The sequence below is a fragment of the Eumetopias jubatus genome, unplaced genomic scaffold (assembly GCF_037043125.1).
Source record: "Eumetopias jubatus isolate StellerSeaLion01/CBP00866 unplaced genomic scaffold, mEumJub1_p1.0 scaffold_8, whole genome shotgun sequence".
NCBI lineage: Eukaryota > Metazoa > Chordata > Mammalia > Carnivora > Otariidae > Eumetopias > Eumetopias jubatus.
Genome location: NW_028274814.1, coordinates 96,366,782 through 96,390,642, shown reverse-complemented (window position 1 = coordinate 96,390,642; position 23,861 = coordinate 96,366,782). Strand labels below are relative to the sequence as shown.

At 44.8% G+C, this 23,861-nt stretch overlaps 1 protein-coding gene across 1 annotated transcript in view; it reads left to right on the top strand.

Moving 5' to 3' along the window:
* The window catches only part of PTPRB (protein tyrosine phosphatase receptor type B), a 109,009-nt gene that overhangs the window by 66,727 nt on the left and 18,421 nt on the right, over nt 1-23,861 (top strand). The window contains exons 15-22 of the mRNA XM_028110865.2: nt 1,740-2,009; nt 5,404-5,667; nt 7,445-7,708; nt 8,451-8,732; nt 13,186-13,464; nt 14,033-14,182; nt 16,363-16,606; nt 22,183-22,289. Of these exons, the coding sequence (XP_027966666.1) occupies nt 1,740-2,009; nt 5,404-5,667; nt 7,445-7,708; nt 8,451-8,732; nt 13,186-13,464; nt 14,033-14,182; nt 16,363-16,606; nt 22,183-22,289 (1,860 nt within the window). The remainder of the gene's footprint in view (nt 1-1,739; nt 2,010-5,403; nt 5,668-7,444; nt 7,709-8,450; nt 8,733-13,185; nt 13,465-14,032; nt 14,183-16,362; nt 16,607-22,182; nt 22,290-23,861) is intronic.

Below are 23,861 nucleotides of genomic sequence, written 5' to 3'. Positions count from 1 at the left end.
CATGTAATAAGACCGAGAGCTATAACTCAAATCTAGGTCTGTCTGGCTCCAAGCCTTATGCCTTCTCTACTGTGATACAGTACTTATCAGATGCCTTCCATTCCCATAACCACTCATTTAGCTGTGGGCCTGGGCTTCTGTACTGGGCCCTCCTGTGCCTCTATTTCATATATGTGTCTCTCCAACCATATGCCAAGCACTGTGTTAGAAAATGGGAATTCAGTAGCAAGATAGATAGAGCCCCCAACCTCAAGAAGCATATAATCTAGTGAAAGAGACTGAGAAATAAAAAAGACAATTACAACATGATAACTTCCAGAAATAAAAGTAATAATGGGGTGTGTTAGGAGCAAACATGAAGCGTCAGGGAAGGCTTCCAGGAAAAAGTAACATTTAAATAGACACTAAGAAGTCATACTGGCCACACAGATGTTGACTTGGTTTCAGCAGAAAAAACAAAGGCCCGGAGGTGAGAGAAAGCATGGCACATTTGAGGACCTACACATGGTGTGGTATGCTAGAATAAAGATGAGCCATATGGCTAAGTAAGTACATGGGCCAAATCATGAAGGGCCTTGTATCCCTTGTTAAGGTGTTTAGAATTATGGAGAGCCACTGAAGGGCCATCTGCGTGGGGCTTCTATGAGAATATGCCAGATATAGTGTGGGAGGTGAGAAAGCAAGGCACTGGTCAGGTGATGAGGGATGATATTGTCCTAGGGGAGTGGCAGTGTATAGAGAAGTGAGAGAAGTGGATAGATGGAAGAGATATAAGTTTTAGGACATAAAAATTACAAGACCCATGTTTGATTACATGTAGTAGAATAACAGTGACAACCCACATTTCTGACTTGGACCAAGAGAAACAAAGGACCGTAAGGAGGTTATGGGGAGGGAGCTGAGGAGTCCAATTTGGGCCTCTTGAGAATTGGGTGGAACATGCCGGGAGAGATGTCATTTGCAAAAATAGAAGAGAGATCTGAACTGCAAGTTTAAATTTGGGAGTCGTCACCATATGGGTAACAATTCAAACCATGGGAGTGGATGAGATTTCCTAAGATTATGTAGAATGAGAAAAAATATGAGGCTAGGATAGAAAATATTATTAAAAATAATACTATTTTTGCCTTTCACATCAGGAGCCATAGTAAAAAAAAAAAAAAAATATATATATATATATATATATATATATATATATATATAGCTTTTGGCCTTGACCTAAGCAGTAATATATTATATATATATTATATTATATGTATATATATATACATATACATATACACATACATATAATATATATATATATAATATATTACTGCTTGGGTCAAGGCCAAAAGCTTTGACTTGAGTTACTCTTGGGAATGAAAGTCTAAACATAATTCAACCATCCAAACTATATCCACTGAATGTAAATTTGTTCAGTATCTTCCACTTTCTAGATACATACATATGAATCACTTTGCATATTTATTAGTGTCACTTTCACTAATTTTTCTACTTGTTTGACTTCAAGATCCTATCTAAATTCAGAGAAAAAAAATGGAGAGTCAAAGTACAGATAATCCAGGCCACGAAATGCTCTCTCCTAAGGGCACGTGGGAAGTATTTATGCAACACGAGGGGAGTGGTGGCATCCTCTTCTCTCTGCAGTTGATTTCAAGTTTTTTCACCTGCTTTCTCAGTTGGTTTACCCTAAGTGAGGGAGCCAGACAGCACTCACTTCTCTTCTTCCTTTGCAGTCCCAGCATCGGTCCAGGGAATAATTGCCGACAATGCATACAGCAGTCATTCCTTAACGGTAAGTTGGCAAAAAGCTGTTGGCGTGGCAGAAAGGTACGAGATCCTGCTTCTAAACGACAAGGGGATCCTTCTGAGTAACACATCAGAGCCAGCCGCCACCAAGCAGCACAAATTTGAAGACCTAACGCCAGGAAAGAAATACAAGATACAGATCCTAACTGTCAGCGGAGGGCTCTTCAGCAAGGAAGCCCAGACTGAAGGCCGCACAGGTAATCTGCACAGCTCATTGCTTCACCCCAGATCCCCCCTTGGGTGCTATTCCTTCAGAGCCTCAGGGTCAGAGGGATGAAGCCACACTGGGGATGACAGCTGTTTCTTGACACAGTAGGGACATTCACTGTGATTTACCACTTCCACATCAGTCAGCCTCTTAATATGGGCTTCAGACTACCCTACTCCAAGTTAGATATACTGTTAAAATCTACTGCTGCTGTGTGATAAATTACCACCAACTTAGCGACTTCAAACAACACCAGTTTATTATCTTACAGTTCTGGAGGTCAGAAACTGAAAGTGGGTCCTATGGGGCTAAAATCAAGGCATCAGGTATCAGCAGGACTGTGTTTCTCCTAGAGACTTTAGCAGGAGATCTTCTCCTTGCCCTTTCCAGCCTCCAGAGGCCACTTGCATTCCTTGGCCCATGCCGCCTTCCAGCAATAGCATCGTTCCAACCTCTGTGTATGTCGCCATATCTCTCTCTCTACTGCCTCCCTCTTCCATCTTTTCAGGACTCTCGTGATTACATTGGTCACCACCCGGACAATCTAGCCTAAGCTCCCTGCCTGGAGATACTTAACCTAATCACATCTATAAGGTCCCCTTTGCCGTGTAAGGTAACATATTCCCAGGTTCTGGGGATTAGGACATGGACGTCTCTGGGGGTCATTATTCAGACAACAACACTGGTCTAATTGATGACTTCCTCATTAAGGAGCTAGGTCTGAAAGGGGTGGGGGGGTGATGCTGACAGAGACATAAAGATGAACTAGGCATGCTTTGTCCTGGAAAAGCTGGCTGACTGTGGTGGAGACAGACACATAGACAAAGGATGGCAGTACATTGTGAGAAGGACTGTATAGAAGAAAGGAATGTCCAACATCAAGAGGAGCGCCGAGGTCAAGTGGAATTGGGAGGTCTTCATAAAACTCATCTTTCAGTACTATCCTGAAGGATGAAACAATTCTGCACGTGGAGAGAAGATAGAAGGACACCCGGTGCAGACAGATTGTCCTGTGCCAAGATGGGAAGATGTGAGAGGACCAGTGAGAAGCTGTGGGTGGATGAAGTATGGGGGGCGCCAAGGAGAGGTGAGGCTGGAGATGCAGATTGGGGCCAGGTTAGAGAGTGCCTAGCACGCCTTCCTTGGGAGTTTGTTTTTCATCTTGTAAGCCGTGAGGAGACCACACAGGGTTTTCAGCCAGAGAAAGAGTGTTTCGTAATAAAAATTTGTACCTTAAAAAGATTAATCAGAAGCCACGGGGGAGAGATTGAATGGAGAAGAGACTCACTCATTAAGTCATTTGTCACTGAGCACCTACTGTGTGCTAGGCACCTTTCTAAATGCTGGATACCAGAAGTAAGTAAAACAAAGCCTGATGGTCATGAAGCTCATATTCTAGTAGGGAAGAAAGGCAACAAACACAATAAATAAGGAGTGTAGTAGGTTAGATGGTGGTGAATACCAAAGAGAGAATTAGATCAGGAAAGTGGAGTAGCCAGTGTTAGAGGCTTACAATTTTGGATAGTACAGTCCTCAGAGGTTTTGTCGAAAGGTGATATCTGAGTAGACATCTGAAAGAAAGGAGAAAAAGGGTTATGCAGGTATTTGGGGGAAGAGTATCCCCAAGCAGAGCAAACAGCAAGGCAGAGACTCTGAAGCAGGAGCGTGTCTGGCCTGTTGGACCGGTAAAGAGACCAGTATAGCTGGAGCAGAGTGAGAACAGAGAGGGGGGATGTGGTCAGAAAGGTAGTTGGGGTCATAAGATGATTGCAGTTATAGAAATGATAAGGGTCAAAAGCTAAACTGCCACAGGGACCCTGATGAAGAATAGTAGATATAGTCAAGAGACATTTCTTCATTAGATAAGCTGGCACTTGGTGTCTGACTAGAGTACAGAAGGAAGAACAGAAGATTCCGGAGTTGCTACCTGGGCATCTAGCAGAAGATGATGCCGTTAACTGAGGTAAGAGAAGCAGGAGGAGGCCGTGTCAAGGAGAAATGGACAGGGTTCAGTTCCGTACTGTGTTTGAGATGTCTGAGGGACTTGCAGGGAGAGATGGTCGTAGGTAATTGAAAATATGCCCCAAGCTCAGAAGAGTGAGCTGGAGATAAATATTTGGACAAAAATTCTAGTTAAATCCATGTCTTAGTCTGTTTAGGCTGCTGTAAGAAATAATACCATACACGGGGTGGTTTAAGTAACAAACATGTATTTCTCACAGGTCTGGAGGCTGGAAGGCCAAGATCAAAGCACCAGCAGATTCAGGGTCTGGTGAGGGCCCATTTTCTGGTTCATAGATGGCATCTTCTTGCTGTGTCCTCACATGGTAGAAGGACGAGAGAGCTCTCTGGGGTCTCAGATATAAGGGCACTACTCCCATTCAGGTGGGCTCCACCCTCATGACCTAATCACCTCCCAGTGGCCACATCCCCTAATACCATCCCCTTGGGGGTTAGGTTTCAACATATGAATTTGGGGGTGCAGGGGGACGTAAACATTCAGACCATCGCAATCCATAAAGTGAATGAGATTGGGTGCTCAGCTTGTGTTACGGAGTATGAAAGGAACAAAGGATAGAATGATGGGAAATGTCAACTTGTAAGGACCTGGCGCGAGGAGAGGGAGAAAGTAGAAGAGGAACCGTTTGGAGTGGAGGGAGGAGAACCCAGGAGAGACAAAGGCAGGTGTCCTAGTCTGTTCCCACTGGTAGCCCAAGACTTTTGGGGCATTGGCAGCACCCGTGCAAACAGTTTGGCAGCAGGTCATTTCTGGGGGTTCCTGATCACTTTGACAACAGGTGCCCCTGAAGGCCAAGAAGGTCATCGAATCCCAAGGTCAATCTTTAAAAAAAAAAAATGGCTTTGGCTTTTTCTCTTCCTTCTCTTTCCTCGATCCCTGAATCGAATCTCCCCCTTCTGCCTGCTTTCTCTTTCTTTCCCCCTTCTCTTACCTCCCTGCTGCCCTCACCTCCATGGGCCATTCCTTAGCTTTCAGATGGCACTCAGAGATAGTTTTTTGATCTCTGATCTAGCTCTTAGTGTTAAGAAAACAATTAGTCACACAGGTCAGATTAACATTTATTTCATACCCAAAAAACATCTTTGAAGATAATTTCCCATTCCTGGTTTTCTTTGTTCTCTTGTGGGTTTTGGAGGAGTTTTTTTGGTTTTGTTTTTGTTTTTTTTCATTAACAGTTTCAGCATCAGTCATGCACAAAATTCAGTCTTCTCTGCTTTGGGGTCTCCATGAAGTCGATATTTTCTGAAGGCAGAGACCATGTGTTTTGAGCTGCTATGGAGTGTGTCCCTGTGGGCCTCGGGCCTGGGCTGTGTCAGGGGGGCATGCCGAAACTCAGTCTCACTCTCTCGCTTGACTTTTCCAGTCCCGGCAGCTGTCACCAACCTGAGGATCACGGAGAACTCCACCAGACACCTGTCCTTCAGCTGGACCACCTCAGAAGGGGAGCTCAACGGGTACAACATCTTTCTGTACAACCCAGATCGAACGCTTCAGGAGAGAGCTCAGGTTGACCCACAAGTCCAGAGCTTCTCTTTCCAGAACTTGCTACAAGGCCGAATGTACAAAATGGTGATCGTAACTCACAGTGGGGAGCTGTCTAATGAGTCTTTCATATTCGGTAGAACAGGTAAGGCCCAGACCCAAGCAGGAGTGTAGAGCGGGGAAATTGTCTCAGTATTCACTGGCTTTTCTGTGATGTGTCCTTCGTTTCCTATTCTATATACGATCTAGCTCTGTATGAACCTTGTGACCTTCAGGCTTTTTGACCCTAAATCAGACCTTTGATTCTGTACCGGAATAGCTTTTGCACCAGCTTCTGCTCCCACTCGTGGACATCATAGGGTTTGGTGGAAAAATGAGTCTGGCTCCTCTTTGTGCCAGCAAACTGCCACAAGAGGGTTGTAACCCACTGTGGCTCCATTCAAGCCGTGCCCCGCGGGTTCCTACAAGGCGTGCGTGGGGGGGGGGCAGGTCCCGAGAAGGGCTGCTGTGCGAAGGACCAGGCCGTGAGTGCTGAGCCACAGAAACACAGCACAGCATGAACTGAACACAAAGCACTGCAGGGAAATGAGAGACAGAGAGAGAGACATCTCTCTGGGCTGCCAATGAGAAACGGAATTGACTCTTTTTCCGTACTTTGAGTTCATTACCTCATTTTTCTATTCAGTTATTTTTCTTTTCTCATTTGACAATAGTTTTTGAGAGCTTTGTAGGCGGGACACAGGGCTCACTGCTGGACTCTGACTGTGAACAGTGCCGATGAGGCCCCTGACCCGTTGAGCTCACATTAGCGCAGGGTGGGGCAGGGGGAGGGGGCAGACAGCAGATTTTTAGGGGAGAGGACTTGGAGACACCTTCGAGTCTATGAAAGGAAGAAACAACATGCTGTGACGGAGAGACTTGACAGGACAAGATACTACTTTAGACAGAGAAAGCATTTCAGCTGAGCCCTGCAGGTGAGGGGAGCCCTGCATCCCAGGTGCCCAACAGAAGATCTCAGTGCGTTTTGGGGAAGGGAATGAAAATGAGCAACAGATCCAGATCCGCCTAGACCCTGAGTAGAATTGCCTCAGTGTTACCACTTCCAGGGCGATCTGCCCTCTGCATATCTTCCCTTCTCTGCTCATTAATGTTTAAAGTTCCTCCATCAAGAGACAACAGTCTTCACTCTCCAGAGAATAACGAAGCTTATGTACCCACGGGACAGGTGCCGGTGTGACTAAGTTACACAGGGGTAGCCGTGACTGTTAACACTCTCTTCCCAAGTGAGGCTCGACCGATATAAATGTGGGTAGGAAAGAGCTGAGGGAACTGAGAGCCTATGAGAGGGCAGGGGTCAGGGGGGTGGGGAGCAGAGAGACCGGGGCGGGGTGAAGGGGTGAGGGGCCTGGTCAGTGAGATGGGCCAGCCTGGAAGGGGACCAGTTTTAATAAATCATTTCTGAAGATCATTTTAGATGCTCACCAGACTACATGTGGCAAGCATACGGAAGTTGTCACCTAGGGTGCGTTTTTTTTTTTTTTTAAGATTTTTATTATTTATCTGAGAGAGAGAGAGTGAGCGAGAGAGAGAGTACAAGCCAGGGTGAGAGGCAGAAGGAGAAGCAGACTCCCGCTGAGCAGGGAGCCCGACGTGGCTCAATCCCATGACCTGAGCCGAAGGCAGACGCTTAACCACTGACTGAGCCACCCAGCAAGCCCCCATGGTGGTTTGCTTTATTTTAATTTGTACCACATCTCTAGACCACACGCCCCTAAACCCAGGCCCTGAAATACGGGCCAGATCTGACTCTACAATGGGGGACTACTCACCTATATGCCCAACATCACACGTATTCTCACCTGTAGGCCAAATGCCTTTGTTTCTAATTCTTGTTCTTAGTAAAGGTTTTCACTGTGTTTAAGTCCCAGCTTCCGTGAGTAACCTCAGAGGATCCAACCGGAACATGACAGACAGTCTCTGGTTCAGCTGGAGTCCGGCCTCCGGGGACTTTGACTTTTATGAGCTGATTCTCTACAACCCCAATGGCACAAAGAAGGAGAACTGGAGAGACAAGGACCTGACTGAATGGCGTTTCCATGGCCTCATTCCTGGAAGGAAGTACACGCTGTGTGTGGTAACTCACAGTGGGGACCTCAGCAACAAGCTCACGGGGGAGAGCAGAACAGGTAAGAAACCCAGTTGCCAAAGGCTAGTATTGGTGGGACCACATTCAAGATATGGTTCTAATAGGAAGAAAGGAAATCAGTAATGGTGTGCCACGTACTAGCCCCTGAACTTGGGAAGGCATTATGTTACAGTGGATAAAGGAAACAGACCTTATCCACAAACATACCATGAAAGATCTAGGAAAAAGATCTAGGTCCTTAGCTTAGCTCTGCGACTTACCCATGTGAAGCTAGGAAGGTCTTTGAGCATCTCTAAGTCTCAGTTTTCTTATCTGTAAAATAGGGATAATCGTATACATCATCATTGTGTTGCTATGGGCAATGCTTCCCAAATATTTAATTTCCTGGGCATATGCAGATGTTAGTCTGTATGCCACCCTGGGGTCAATGAACAGGGCTATCTGGACATAATTGTCTGTGGACTATAGCCTTCACACCTCAAAATCTAATGGAACCAAGATCTTCACACACATGTAACCCATTTGGGGTCCACTTCTGCTCCACAGAACCCTGGTAAGGAAACTCTGGTTATGAAAATTAAAGAAAATATGCATAAAACATTTGAGGACAGTACCTGACACATAGTAAACACTATAGATAGAAGCTTCTGTTATTAGATTTTCATATGATCTCTTCCTTCAAAGTACATTAAAGCATGTCTGACGTCACTCAGCTCTCTTGTCTGCATATGTTACGGCACAGATGTGTTTATGTGATTTTTTTCATGTTCTCCTACATATAGCCCCAACTCCTCCCAGTCTTATGTCATTTGCTGATGTTACAAACACATCCTTGGCCATCACCTGGAAGGGGCCACCAGACTGGACAGACTATGATGACTTTGAGCTGCAGTGGTCCCCCAGAGATGCAATCACGGTCTTCAACCCCTACAGCAACAGGAAATCAGAAGGACGCATCATATATGGTCTTCGTCCAGGGAGATCCTATCAATTTAGTGTCAAGACTGTCAGTGGTGACTCCTGGAAAACCTATAGCCGACCAATATTTGGATCCGTGAGGACAAGTATGACATGTTTTGCTACTCTTAGTTCTCAGATGGAGGGGGGCGGGAAGTATGTGTTGCGACTTCTTATTCCAGTGAGGCTTGGTTTAAATCCACATTTTTACTTGGGATTGGTTAGATGTGAATTTAGGCAGAAATCAATATAGACTTGTTCATTCCTTCAACATTAACAACAGTGGACAATAAAATTATCTCTGTCCTCATGGAGCTTTCGGTTCAGTGGGAAGTGTGAGGAAGGAAGTATTTGGCTCTATAGAAACTCATGGTAGGGGCATCTGACCCAATACAAGAGAGCTTCCTAGAAGAAGCAGCCTCCAAATCAAAATTTAAGGAAAGGTTAAGATTCACCAGGTAGATATGAGGAAAGAAGTGGAGAATATTCTAGGTAGAGAATAAAATATTCCAAGACCAGGCAGGACAGAGGAACAGAAAGGAGTTTAGTTGACCAGAGCATAAAAGGTGAGGATTAGGAGAATCAGGTCATAAAATGTCTTGAGAACCATGGTAGTGACTTAAACTTCATCCTCAAGCAATTGGAGTCACTGAGGGATTTTCAGCCAAGATATCATAATCAGATTTGCACTGTAAGAAGTCACTCTGGGTACAGTGTGGAGTAGAGACTGAAAGGGGCAAACTAGAAGCAGAGGGATCAGTTAGGACACATGGCTATAAATCCTAAAGATAAAAAATACTTCAACAATGAAATATATATCAGTTTCTTCCCAAGGGCATTTTGGGATAGATAGAACAAACCTCAAAGAAACAAAAGTTTTCAGTATAGGAACATCAATCCAAATATTTATTTTTTCAATAATACCAGTATGTGTAGTTTCTAAGATCAGATCAGATAGTTAGTGGTTATTGATGAAATATATAGTTGAGAATTAGAAATTTAAGCAGGTAGTTGTTTCACCTATTCAGCAAACATTAATGTTACAGTAATTATAACTAGCACTCCGCCTTGTATCCAGAGAGCAGTTTGAAATCAAATAGTTGAGTGTCAAGAGAAATAGGCGAGAAAGAACTAAGAACTTTCATTTACAGCAAGCTCAGGATGGGTTTTTGGTGGCTTATTGTGGGCTATGTGACACAGGTGCTCAATTTAAGAACTCAGTAGAGGCTGGGCTGATCAGATGGCTTCTGGAGTTCTGTATTCTGTCCTGGGTGCTGGAATCTAAGAGAGGTATCTACCAAATGGGGAATGCCTACAAGGAGAGCCACTGGCAATGTTGTGTTTTATGAAGAATGGCTGATGGAACTTTGAGGATTGCATTAGATAGGATTGGGTTTGGTTGTGGGTAACAGGAAACCCAAGATAACAGAGAGTTAAACAACAGAGTTTATAATTCTCATGTAGAATCATTCCACAATTCCATGTCTCACACATACGTTCCAGCCACAATGAACAACTTGCAATTCCTGATCTTCCACCTTCCCACCCCGCTCTGGGTGCCTGGGTTCATAATTTTCTCTGCCTGAAATGCCCCTTTCCCAGTATCTTGGTGAGGTGTCATCTCTGCCAGGAATCCTTTGCTAACGCCTACCCAGCAGTAGCTCTGGAAAGTTGTCTAGCACTCCACCCAGCACCTTCTTTCTCCATTTCTTCTGGTACATTCTCCTTTCTACCCTGTATTATGGCCGTTTCGGATTCCTCTCCCTTCCTAGAGGTTAGGTTTAGTGCCTAATTCACTTCCGTACTGTTCGTAGTCCCTACAAGAGCACCTTGCACTTAGCAGGTACTTATTTCTTAGTGAATGGGGATATGGCCAGAGGTCTTAGAAGACACGTGGGCTTGAGAGGCAGAATGGAGAGGGGAGAAAGCTGAGGAAAGAGGCTGAAGCGAATTTCCATATTGTTCTTTGAGCAAATTATCAGAATGAATATGAATCAGGCAGGGTGTTTCTAAAGACTTGCTCTAAGGCTGAACAGAGAAGGTGTCTTTGGGGTCCAGCTGTGGTTTGGTTTGAAGGAGTTCGAAAGATTAACAAGCAGTTAATGTTTGAAAAGACACAAGTCCTGCTTGCCTCAAAGTCCAATTCCCTTATCCTGAAAAATGTTCAGGTTGAATTTTTTTTTCTCAAAATCATTCTTTTCTGTACTGTTATGACTTAGCTAAGTATTTTAGACCATGATATGAAACACAAATTCATTCAGTGGCGCAAAGATGCCGAGTGTTTCAAAGTCACAATTGTTGAGGACAAAGAGTCCTATGATGAAGGAGAAGGTGTCAGGAGACGGGGGTTGTTTGGCAAATCAGAGCAACAGGTGCCGCTCTGTGAGGGATCACTAGGTCTCCGCATAGTTCCTCGAAAAGCACTATGATCTATTCTGCAAGCCGGGGTGGGGGAGGGTACTAGTGCTCCCAGCTGTGCAGGCACACAGGCCCTGTGCTTAGAGGGACCCCACACTCCATTTAATATTCTGTTGTCACCATCTTGAAATCTTAATAATGTTTTGAACGCAGGGCATTGCATTTTCACTTGGCACTGGACCCTGAAAGTTATGTAGCCAGTCCAGTCTACAAGGTTTATGAACAAACATACGTTTTATGTTTTTAAAGATTTTATTTATTTATTTGAGAGAGAGAGCACAAGCAGGGGGAGCAGCAGAGGGAGAGGGAGAAGCAGGCTCCCCGCTGAACAGGGAGCCCGATGTGGGGCTCGATCCCAGGACCCCGGGACCATGACCTGAGCCAAAGGCAGATGCTTAACTGACTGAGCCACCCAGGCGCCCCCAAATATACTTTTTAATTTGGGGAAGAAGGGCAGGGGGAGAAAAGAGAAAAGGATGAAATTTGCAGCAGGGACGATAAAGACCCAACAGCGAATTGGAAGGGGTTTCTCCTATTTGGTCAAACTTAACTGTCTTTAGCCCTTTTTTTTTTTTTTTTTTAAGATTTTATTTATTTATTTGACAGAGAGAGACACAGCGAGAGAGGGAACACAAGCAGGGGAGTGGGAGAGGGAGAAGCAGGCGGAGCAGGAAGCCCGATGCGGGGTTCGATCCCAGGACCCCGGGATCACGACCCGAGCTGAAGGCAGAAGCGTAATGACTGAGCCACCCAGGTGCCCCTAACCTTACTTTTTTTAATCTATCCCCATCTTATGCAGCGCTCTGTGAGCCTTTCTGATGGTTTGATGCCATTGATTAGTGCTATCTGAAAATTGTTATTGTATTTTCTGCTGTGGTCGATGAAACAATGGGCAGGCTTTTAAAATTAAGTATTTATCAAGACTTTTGACTCCTGGAATGAAATAAAGTGCTCTAGACCCAGATTGTCAAGTTCTATTCAAGAGCCTGAAGGCTCCTCAGAAATTCCTAGGGACAGGGGCAAGGGAAGGGAAGTCTTAAGGAGGTCACCCCAGCATAGCACCCGTGACCCCCAAGGCACACTTAAAACACAGGACCAGAGCCCCTCTGACTTAACATATTGGGGAACTGAGAACCTTTCTTTTTTAAATGGCTCAGCCGCTAAAATTCAAATTCAAAAACTACTTATGGAAATCACACAGTCTGTCTTCATCGGATGTAATTAGAGATGTAGACCACGTCGCTGGTCGGGGAGGCCTAGAGTTTGGTGAGTAACCTGCATGGTCAGGTCGGCTAGGTGCTTTTCTGTCAGACTGTATCTCTTACTCCTTGTGGAGTCACTCACCCCCACTCATGAGATCATGACTGATCTTCACTGAGTCCCTACTAGGCCAGGCGCTCTGTCGGGCAGAAGAAACTGACTGACCACGAGCACAGGGGGTGGAAGAGCATGGTGTATACAGGGAACCGTCAGCAGTTTAGGTGCCTGGAGGATGGCATGTGAGCAGGGAAGGCAAAAAATGGAAGAGGGGGAGAGGGCCTGGAAAGCCAAGACCTAGAGGGTAACAAGGAAGCAATGACAGGTCTTAATTTTCCCGTAGAGCTAGCATTTACTGAGCAATTACTATGCCAGGCGTGGTTTTCTAGGTGGCTGTGCCTGGTTCAACTCACTGACCCATCACAGTCCCCACAGGAAGTAGGTACTCTTAATTTTCCCACCTTACAAATGTGGCTGCAGACACGGTAACTTGCTCAAGAAGCCACACCTGGTAAACAGAATCTGAATTCAGACAGGCCGAGCTGCCCTTTTAACCTTCTGGCTGCTCAGCCCCACCTTCCATCTGACTTCTGCCCCTTAATTTTAGTGCCCACGCTAAATTTAGTATTTGTGTTTCCGATCACATTGGCACCAGGTGATTTTCTGAAGGGACAGCATTTTAATTTATAATGGTTCTCAAAGTGTGGTCTGGGATGCAGCAATTCCTCAGGAAATCCCTAAGAATTTTTTTTTTCCTTGACAAGCAATCCAAATAAATCTTGAGAATTACTGATGTAGATCTCTGGGCCCAAAGGAGCTGAGGGAAAAAAAAAAAAAAGTGTGTCTCCCAGAGTTGTGCCCTGTCTGTCCCTCTCTGTTCCGTAGAGCCGGACAAGATTCAAAACCTGCACTGCCGGCCTCAGAACTCCACGGCCATCGCCTGCTCTTGGATCCCTCCTGACTCTGACTTTGACGGATACAGCATCGAATGTCGGAAAATGGACACTCAGGAAGTTGAGTTTTCCAGAAAGCTGGAGAAAGAGAAATCTCTCCTCAACATCATGATGCTCGTGCCCCATAAGAGGTACCTGGTGTCCATCAAGGTGCAGTCGGCCGGCATGACCAGCGAGGTGGTGGAAGACAGCACTATCACAATGATAGACCGTAAGTGTTTCTGGAGGTAATACACGGAGCAAGCCCGGCTCTACGGCAGCCGGTACCAACGTGTGCGCGGGCACACAGCTCACCTCCTCGTTAGCGAGGCTCGTGGTCACTTTCAAAAGAGAACCTGAAAGCCTCCGGGATGCGGAAACATTTCTTCATGTGTAGGTGAGGCATCCCGGCAGCAAACAAGTGAAATAAATGATCTTCGAGTACTTGAATGAGTTAGTGTTTCAATACATCACTTTGCCTGATAGAGTTAGAGCTATCGGGGAGCTTCTAGGCAATTCGGTGCTACAACTTAAGGAAATCCTGCTAAGGAGCTGCCTCTTTCATTATGTTTAATGTGTCTCTGGCAAATCACTTCCTCTGCCTACTTCCTGCCAGGAGAGGAGGAGGAGGTCTTGATTGCACGTTTCAAACACGGACGCGCATGCGCGCGTGCACACACACGCACACACGCACACGCACATCTGGATGTAGGTGAGTGGAGACCTTCATGTCACTCATGGTCGTTTATATGGAAAAGCAGAGTCCTGACTCCCCTGAGTTCCTTCTCCATCCTTTTCAGGGCCCCCTCCTCCACCTCCACATATTCGGGTGAATAAAAAGGATGTGCTAATTAGCAAATCTTCCATCAACTTCACTTTCAACTGCAGCTGGTTCAGCGACACCAACGGAGCTGTGAAATACTTCACGGTGGTTGTGAGAGAGGCTGAGGGTAAGTGATCACAGATTCTCTGCTTCATCAGAGGTCGCCGTGGCGGCTCTGTCTGTGACAAGTTTTGATGAGTAGAAAACTTAATTTTGATAGACTTCTGCCCTATCTCCGCTGGATGCTGGGAGATGTTACAAAAACCTGCTCAAAGGCTCTTTCAGCAGTAAAGCCTGTTATTCACTGGATTTAACTATGAAATGGGTGAATAATAACAATAGCAACTGCAACAGTAGCATAAATACCCATCATGTAGAGAGGCTTTGCGATGTGCCAGGCTTGTTGGAAGAGCGTTGATTCTGCAGTGATTTGCACAACCTTCACTGCTCATTCAGTGCTGATGGCTACTTTTTGGTTCTGCCGTCAAGCAGCTGGATGCTTCAGTGTCTTCCCCGCCCCAGTCTCCAACACCTCAAGGAAGCACGCGCTTCCACACCACCCACCGATTCACAAAAAACATTCAAGAGCTAAAAAGAGGGAAAAGATGATCCCAAAAGGCATTCTTCCTTTCTCTACTGAATTTTCAACAGTAAATTTCATTTTCTAGTCGACCAAATTATTCCATGTCTACCTAATTCCTACAGGCCAGGCAGATAACTAGGTAAGAGTTATAACAACGTTGCATACAACCTCAAGTATGATTTTTTAGAGCTTCTTAGGTCGGCATTTGTGAAACCATCTACAGGAGTGTCGTATTTTCCACTGAGGTCTTGTGCCCTGTTTCTCCAAAACAGATGTGTGTGTGTCTGCAGTGGCATATATTTGACGTGTCTTATATTTTCCGAAATTGTTTAAGGTGCTACACATCCCTGGCTGTTTTAACCCATTTGTTGGCAGTGAGAAACTTTAAGCCTGACAAATGCTGGAGGGGTTCCTAGGCTAAACAGTATTTTAGTCTCACAGGGTATCTAATGGTCCGTGTGCTTTGACATTTTATTTAATTGTACTGAAGTTGATTATGCATAATTAATTAAATGATGTCAAGGGTCAGGGGTGCATCCCAGATTTCCTTATATCTCATAAATAGATATATTGACTTATATCTACAGATAAGGATTTAAGAGCAAAATCAACAAACTGTGCAGAGATTTTTAGCTTTAATGAAGATGCAGTGAAGATAATGGTTACTACATGAATGTAAGGCAGTAACCAAAAGGAAGCCATACTCCAGCAGGCAGCCTTGTGTTCTCCAGCCCTGTGGATTTCAATTATTGATGTTCGTGGAGATGGGCTGTGCTCCCCTGGTGATCTAAGATAGCAATCCATCTCATATAAATGTCATTCATAGCATATATGTTCATCCTAAAGGCAACATTCCTTTTCAGTTACTGCCAACAAGGTAATATTTCCAAAACCCACTCATTTTGAACATATTTTATTAAACAAAGAGTCTAGGATGTGGTGAACCCTTACAATACCACCCCTTGAAGTGCATTGTAAATGATATCCTATCTCTATAATATTTACCTTCCTACTTATGCTTTCCTCCAGCCAACATCAAAACGAGTTTGCAGTGCCAAAACACACAGCAGGCTGGGTGGACAGGGAGGGGTTCTGGGAAGCGTGCTGCACGAGAGGCCAAATTCGAGCCAGGATTAAACTGTACTCAAGATAACAGAGAGCTGTACACGGAGCCACAGTCAGACTGGGTGTGGCACGTGGAGCGTGCCTGTGGGTGACGGCTCTGGCCTTGAACTTGATTTCTCTTATCTCTTCCTTATTTCCTAGGTCATCGGGATTTCCTTATTAGCTCAGCTACAATGGTCATTGGCAAGGCAGAGAGCTTATTGAGTGGGTTGACTTACTTTCACAGTGGGGAGTGTCCAACTTTCTCGAGTTCTGGAACACATTTATCGTCTGATGCGATGAGTTAACCGCTCAAACACACATATTTTATTTCCTAGAAAAATGATGGGTGTGTGCATGTGTATATAAACCCATGTACATGTGTATAAAATGTTGTATACACACACACTCTGTTTTTAATTTTTACTTTAGAAGAAGTGGATTGAAACTAATTTCATTAGGTGACTTTCACCACATCCTTCAAGATCAAAGTGTCTGCCCTTTGGACCCGACTGGAGATGGTGGGAGAGAGGAGGCAGACTTAGAAGCCTAGGGAGAGATCCCTGAGGTCATTGAAGTCATGAGCAAGTCAGTGGCTCACTGTGGGTTTCTCCCTGCAGGCAGTGATGAGCTGAAGCCGGAACAGCAACACCCTCTGCCCTCCTACCTAGAATACAGGCACAATGCCTCCATCCGGATGTATCAGACCGATTACTTTGCCAGCAAGTGTGCCGAAAGTCCTGACAGCAACTCCAAGAGTTTTAACATTAAGCTGGGAGCAGAGATGGAGAGCCTGGGTGGAAAATGCGATCCCAACCAGCAAAAATTCTGTGACGGGCCGCTGAAGCCACGCACTGCCTACAGGTTAGAAGCATTACCATCATTTTGCAAGAAGGGACATGCTGCAGGAGTGGGGGCTCAGCTGTCTGGGTGCCTGATGCATCTGAGCTCCTATAGATTACTACCCAGCATTACCACAGGGCTGTGCATGTTCCTGGGTAGTTTATAAAAGCTGTGTTCCTGCCTCCATTTGCAGGTAATGTGTAAAGAAGGCCTTTGGTGTTGTGCAAAAGCTCCAATTCATTACACGAAGAATTGAAGGTCCTTAATAGATGGTTCTTTCTCCTCAAACTTCTGTAGTACAATTCAAACAGTTCATTTACCATGTTAATGACTGTGAAAATGTCCAAACAGAAAGATTAAGTTTAGGGAGACCCAAGAAAGATAGGGTTTCATCTTCTACTTCTAGTGAGGGCTGACATTACACTTATTTATTTATCTTCTAAGGCATAAAAAGATGAAAGTGCTCTTTGGTCCAGACAGAACTCTCAAAGGCAAAGTCTCCTGCATGTATGGGAGTACCCTTTCCTCCTGCTAGGCTGACAGATGAGAAGGAGCAGCCATTTGATTTGGCCCCAGGAAGCAGTACTGAAGCCAGCAGACCCTTCCTGCCACTGGAATTGACAGTGCCCTTGGTCTGCACTGTGCTCCCCGAAAGCAAGTATAAGCAGAGGTACACAGCATCCCCAGCAGAATCCTCAAGAGAAAGAGAATCTCGGCTGCCATCTTGGATATAAGCTGTAGGCATCCAAGATCAGTGCTTCTGCAGAGGAGGTGTTGTCTCTCTTGGGTGTTGGCAGAGCTGACATCCAGTCAGTACGGCAGCCAATGAGGTTCTCTGTGGGCCAGTGTCTATTCTGTTTAGTCGGTGCCCAGGGCTTACTGACTCTTATATATTTTCAATATCACCGCTGAGTCTCTGCAGAGACTTTCCTGCAGGCTCCATAAGGGACGATGACATGTCATCACACCTGAGAGCATCCTCAGCCCCTCCCCAGAATTGACACAGGCAGGCTGACAGTTTTCCTAACCCAGAGGGCTCACTTTGCAGGTGCTCTGTAGCTATACCTCTGCCCAGGGCTCACCACAAAAGTGCTGTTGCTACCCCCGCCAAGGTGGGCATCTCCACAGGAAACACACACAAACTTACTAGTGACATTTCCTTCAAGAAGAGACCCTATGAGCCTACCTGAAGGAGGGGAGAGCTCAGACAGAGCAAAGGAGAAAAATGTAAGAGAGAGCAGAATGAGGGAATCCTTCAGTTTCTATAAGAATCAAGAAATGCCTCAGCTCCTGGGTCACATGGGCTCAAGGAAATTTGAGCAAAAGTCTCCCAAAGGCTCTATTCGATTTGTGAGTTGGTCAGTGGAGGCTGTTTTTTGTTTGTTTGCTTTCTGAAAGACAGGGAGAGAAGATGACTCCTTACTCCATTTAAGAGAGGGGCAGTGAGAAGCTATAGACGGCTCCTGTCGGGCCCCGAGCCCACCACTCCCGGGCACCCGCCTTCCCATCCCTAACAGCTGCCCAGGCCTGGGAGAGCCTGCATGGAGTCCAGGCGTGGCCACTTAGCCGTGTGACCTTGGAAATGGCATTTCAATTCCCAAACCCTCTCTTCTCTCATCTGCAGAGGATCCCTCAAAACTGGTCATGTCCCTTCTAGATGAAGGTCTTCCAGTGGTCCCCATTCACTTCCAGGAGTAAGTGAAGATTCCAGAGCAGGGCACAGAAAGCCCCCGCCATCGGCGTCCCGCCTGCCTCTCCCGCTTTGCCTCCCACCATCTGCCGCAAGTACGCCCTGCCTTTTGCTCGCCTCACTTCCTTTAAATGTGACATGCCTCTCTTATACCTCTGACCCTCCACACATTCTTTTCTCTCTATTTGGGATGCCCTCCCCTCCTTTGACTGGCTGGTACACACCTCCAAAACCAGCTCAGCCCTCATCGAGCCCCACATTACCCACCCCCCGCCCCCGGCACCCGTCAACCCATCAAGCCGCGTTGGGCAGATGGCCCCCACTCCGTTTCCGCAGCAGCGCTCAGACCCTCCATCCCTCCAGTCCTCTACTCACCAACATCTTTTAGCTCTCTGATGAGGGTTACCTGCCCTCTTCATTAGACTATGAGAGTTTGCAGTCTAATAGAGGAGACAAAACAATATGACAAGGACCTGGCCCCCAAGAGGCGCTCATTCAATATTTGTGAAGAAATAAGGGAATGAGCCAAGATGCTCTATGAACAGTTACACATTCTTATTATACCTTAATCAACTCAGGCCATACTTACTTGCTTTCTAGAACACAACTCACCGATATTTCTCCACATTTGGTTCAGTCCCGTGAAAAGCATGCCGGGCAGATAATGCTTGGTAAGAGGAGGCCTAGCCTTTCAAAGTAGGTGGGGGAACCTCATGCTAAGCAGTGGCCTGTGTGGCTACTGACCTCTAGCTTAGTGCAGTCAGAATTCTGCCTCTCTCAAGATGACGATTGCCACAGTGACCCTCGATGCTGTCAGGCATCTTTTTTTTTTTTTTTTTTTCCCAGAGAGAGAATAGGTACACAGGAGAGAATACGGGGGAAAGAAATAGAATTGAAAAAAAATGGGAAATGCTAGGTTTAGCTGCTTTGCAAATTTATATTGTCAACGAATGTAATGTGTTCCCAGTTGTTACTGGGTTCCTATTATCTGGGTGTATAATTGGCGTCATTCCATATAGGAAGAGAAAGGGCAGATCGTGATGGGTGGGAGGCAGTTTGGAGGTTAGCAAAGTGCTGATCTGGTTTTGTTTCTATTCTAAATAGAATAGCAATGTGATCATGAGCAGGTAGGCAGCTTCTCTTGACCTCATTTTCCCCAAATGAAGGAAATTGAACCACATGATCTCTAACTTTGTGCTATAGATATCTGATTCTGGACACGTATAAAGTTGAAATCACTACTATCATACATCTGTTTATTAAAATAATCTTATTCGGATACATATACACAGAAGGCATCTGTAAAATATAGGCAGAAATGTTGAAGGACATGAGGGTAAACAAATGCTATCAAGGTTCAAAAGGCTTCTTGAAGGAGGTAACATTTTAGCTGAGCATTAAAAAGGAAGGAAGGAGAGAGGGACAGAAGGAGATTCCCAGTGGAGGGAAGAATGAGAGTCCAAGTGCAGAGGAGGAAATATACAGACTGTTTAGAGAAGAGCAAATAGTTCAGTTTCAAATTGTGGGGAGAGCATGAAAAGAGGTAGCAGGGAAGACAAGCCCAGGAAGATAGGGGATCTGGAAGATCTGGGAAAGGATCGGGGTGGGGGGTGTGTGGTGCTAAATGCTGAGCTAGGGAAGTGGTGGTGGTGTCCATTTTTGGAAAGGGTTTAAGAGCAGAGTTCCTCTTGATCCCACTAAGTTTAAGGTAATCCTCTACTAGGTCATGATCTCCTTCCTGGGTTCCTAAAGGTCCTTATTCATCGGCATCCATATTGTATTTTGGGTTTTGCACCTAGAATTTCAGAACAGAACATGTCAATGTTGTAGTATCCAGGGCTTTAATTTACAAATGAGGAAACCAAGGCATAAAAAACTTTAGGGGCCGTTCATCTAATCAGGAACAGAGTGCTAGCTAGACCTCAGACCCTCTGCTTCCTAGCCTGGGCCCTTTTTACCATCCCTCCCACAGAAGTCAGAGCTGTTAAACCAAAACTAAGCTGAGAGGAAATAGAAAGAAATCTGGACTAGGATTGAGAAAATACAGAGTTTGGTTTTCTTACACCAGCTTTCTCTGTGATCTTGAGCAAGACACGGAATCTCTCCAAACTTCAGGTTCCAAATCTCTGAAGTAATATCATAAGGTCCCTTGTTACATGGGAGACATTGGAGATGCTCAAATAGAACCATGTTTGTGAAAGTTCTTCCACACTTATAAATCATTATACCAATATAAGAAATTCTTTTCACCAGAGAGACTCATTTCAATTTCCAAAAGTACAATGCATTAGCAACACACACCAACTCCTCACCTTCCCACTTAACACAAGCTGACTGCCTGTTACCCTTCAGGGACATCTCATGATGCTTCCATCAACAGCCTGTTATTCCTGGAAGTACAACTTTTGACAGGAAAGCAGCTTTTAGAGATGGAAATTATAGATGTGGTTGATCAATATCGTCCTGCTCATTTTATAAGATGGCATTTGGACATGGGCATGAGTTGGAAGGAGGGGCAGAGGGGCAGAACGATTCACCCTGGCCTGATACTATTTCAGCATTATTACAGGGCATGCCCAGAAACTTTTGGGTTAAATAAATCTAGATTTTTTTTTTTAAAGGAAAAAGAGACTTCCATTCACTTTCTTAAGATTTAAATTAACACTGGGAAAGTTTCCCCATATAAATCAAGCCTGATAGTCTCAGCAAACCTACAATCGAAAAAAGAACTCAAGAGCTGGCTTGAGCCAGTCTTTTTTTTTTTTTTTCCTGAGGCAGTCTTTAACTTAGTGCAGGGATCCTCTCCTACAGCTTCTCTGAGAGCTGGTTCTCCTTCAGCCTCTGCTTAAATACCCTCAATGACTGGGAGCTTAACCTAATGCAACAGCTCATACTCTAGATGTTGCAAAGCGACTTTATATTCCCAAACTACACCTCCCTGTGACCTTTCAGCCTATTGAGCTTCACTCTATGTTCAAGAAGAAAAATAATGTCTGTTTCCTCTTCTATGTGAGAATTCCTTAAATCTGAAGTCAACCATCATGTTCCACTAAGTCTTTCCTGTCGTCATCGTCCTGTTTAATCACCTCGAACGGTCTCTAACCCTTCCTAAGATATGTCCCCAGAAACCGAATGCAGCCCTCCAGACTGGCCTGACTCACCCAGGGAATATGAGACTAAGGTTCTTGGACAGGGACAATAGACTTTTCATCCAGGCTGAGGTTACAAATTTATCTTTTCATAGCTGCTTCTTGCTGGTGTATTGAATTTAGGGCCAGCTAATGTCTGGGCACCATCCCACATGGATATGTGGACGGCCACCTCAGCAGTTCTCTTTAGGCCCATCCTGAATTCCTCCCTTCTCCTCTTCAGGCTGGGCCCCATCTGGTCCTTCCTTTCAGTGCTTTCCCACTGGGGTCCCCTCTGCCGGAACACAAGCATGGCTGCCTCCCTCACTTTCCTCTGATTTCTTATCCAGGAGCCCTCCACTGACCATGCTGAATAAGGCAGTTCCCCACACCCATCGCCATTGCTATCCATTTCCCTTACTCTGCTCTTTTCTTTTTCCTGCTACATATCACCATCTGGTGTATTAAATTTGTGTAAATGTTATCAGACTTCTAATACCAGAGAATGTAACCTCTTGGATGGTAGGGACTTTGCTGTGGCCCTTGCAGTATCCCCAGATCCTAGAACAGGGACTGGCACATAGTAGGGGCTCAGTAAATATTGGATGAATGAATGAATAAATGCGTGAATCAACCTGGGTCTATCTGATTCCATAATTCATGTCCTGCCTAGCATACATATGGACCAGGTGCCCACCCTGTGGCTCCGTGAACACATTTTCTGGTCAGCTCTACTGTGGTCAGCCACTTGCACTTAAATAAATTGGTTTTCCTTTCAGAATCAGCATTCGAGCTTTTACACAGCTGTTTGATGAGGACCTGAAGGAATTCACAAGACCACTCTATTCTGACACATTTTTCTCCTTGCCTATCACCACTGAGTCAGGTAAGGCAGGTAGCCTCCCCATCTACCCGTGTAGTCTCCCAACTGCCATGTCACTTACAAGGGCCTCCAGTGGAGAGATCTGGTGACTTGGCTAATGGTGAGGGGAACATGCATTTTTCACTTGGAATTTAATCTTTATGGGATCCTGATGTGGATTAGAGAAATTGCTCCTACCTAAAGGAGAATGGGCTGAATGGGCATTAATCTTGAAAAGAAGGTAGAAGTATCAGATTTTTTTTATCATTTAAAATGAAGTTTTTAAAAATAATGAGTGAAAAACATTCAAATTAGGAGCTTGCATAGGCCATAATATAAGTACAAAAGGCTTTCAGTCATAGGTGGGAATATATGAATGCACAAACATAGAAATGCATAGAAAAAAAAGACCAAAGTATTAACTTTGGTTAATACTTTGAAGAAAAAAACACCAAAGTATTAACAACGAGGGGCGCCTGGCCGTCTCAGTCGGTAGAACATGCAACTCTTGGTCTCAGGGTCATGAGCTCAAGTCCCACGATGGGTGTGGAACCTACTTAAAAAAAGGATTAACAGTGAATATCTCAAAGTAGTGGGATTATAGGTGATATTTTTTCCTTTTGCTTATCTTATGTTGCTTTTGCACCATAAGAAAATGTTAAAAGACTTTACATACATTTAAGAAAGAAACTTCTTTAGTGTTTTAGAGGGAAAGCCTGAAAAATAACACTAGGTAATATTTACTAAATGAAATACTTTCACATGAAGACATGAAATAGTTTATCCAATCTTCACTACAACCTTCTGAGGTAGATACTATTATCATCCCCCATTTTAAAGGTGAAGACTTGAGACACCAAGAGGTTTAAGTAACTTGCCCAGGATAGTAAAGCTGAATATGGGCATTTTCTGCTGGAGCCCTAAACCTCTGTACTGCATTGCCTCAGAATATTCCCATCGTGCTGAGAATAGCATCATGTTTCAGCACATTGTTCCTTGAGACCGTCATCTGTCCCAGCCTGCCCCTGGAGCCAGGGTTCTACAATGCTTGGTCTCAGGAAGTTCTTCTTCATAACTAAAACAGTCTCTCATGCTGCATGACAAAAGATGACTCAGCCTCACAAACACTCCCATCTATTTATGCCAAATATAGGGATAATCTCCCACTTTTCAAACCAAAAACGGATCAGAACACAGTTAAGAGAATTTAGATGTGTTTGCTTATAATTTAATGTTAAGCAGGGGCATTATAAACACAATTCTTTCCTATTTGAAAACAACAAAAATTGCATGCAGTTCAGTAAAGGAAGGTAGTAAACATATATCCAAAAAAGAATATTAATCACATTAAAAGAAAAATGATTGTGTTGATTTAATGAGTCTTGAAAAGCAACACTGAATAAACAAATCCAAGGGCTTAAAGTGCAAGTTCAACAATGGGCTACTCCGTAGACCTAACTGTAAGAGCTAAAACAATACAACTTTTAAAAGAAAACGTAGGAGTGAAACTCTGTGACCTTGGACTAGGAAATGATTTCCTCGATATGACAGCAATAACACAAGCAACAGAAGGGGGGAAAAGCCAGATAAATTGGA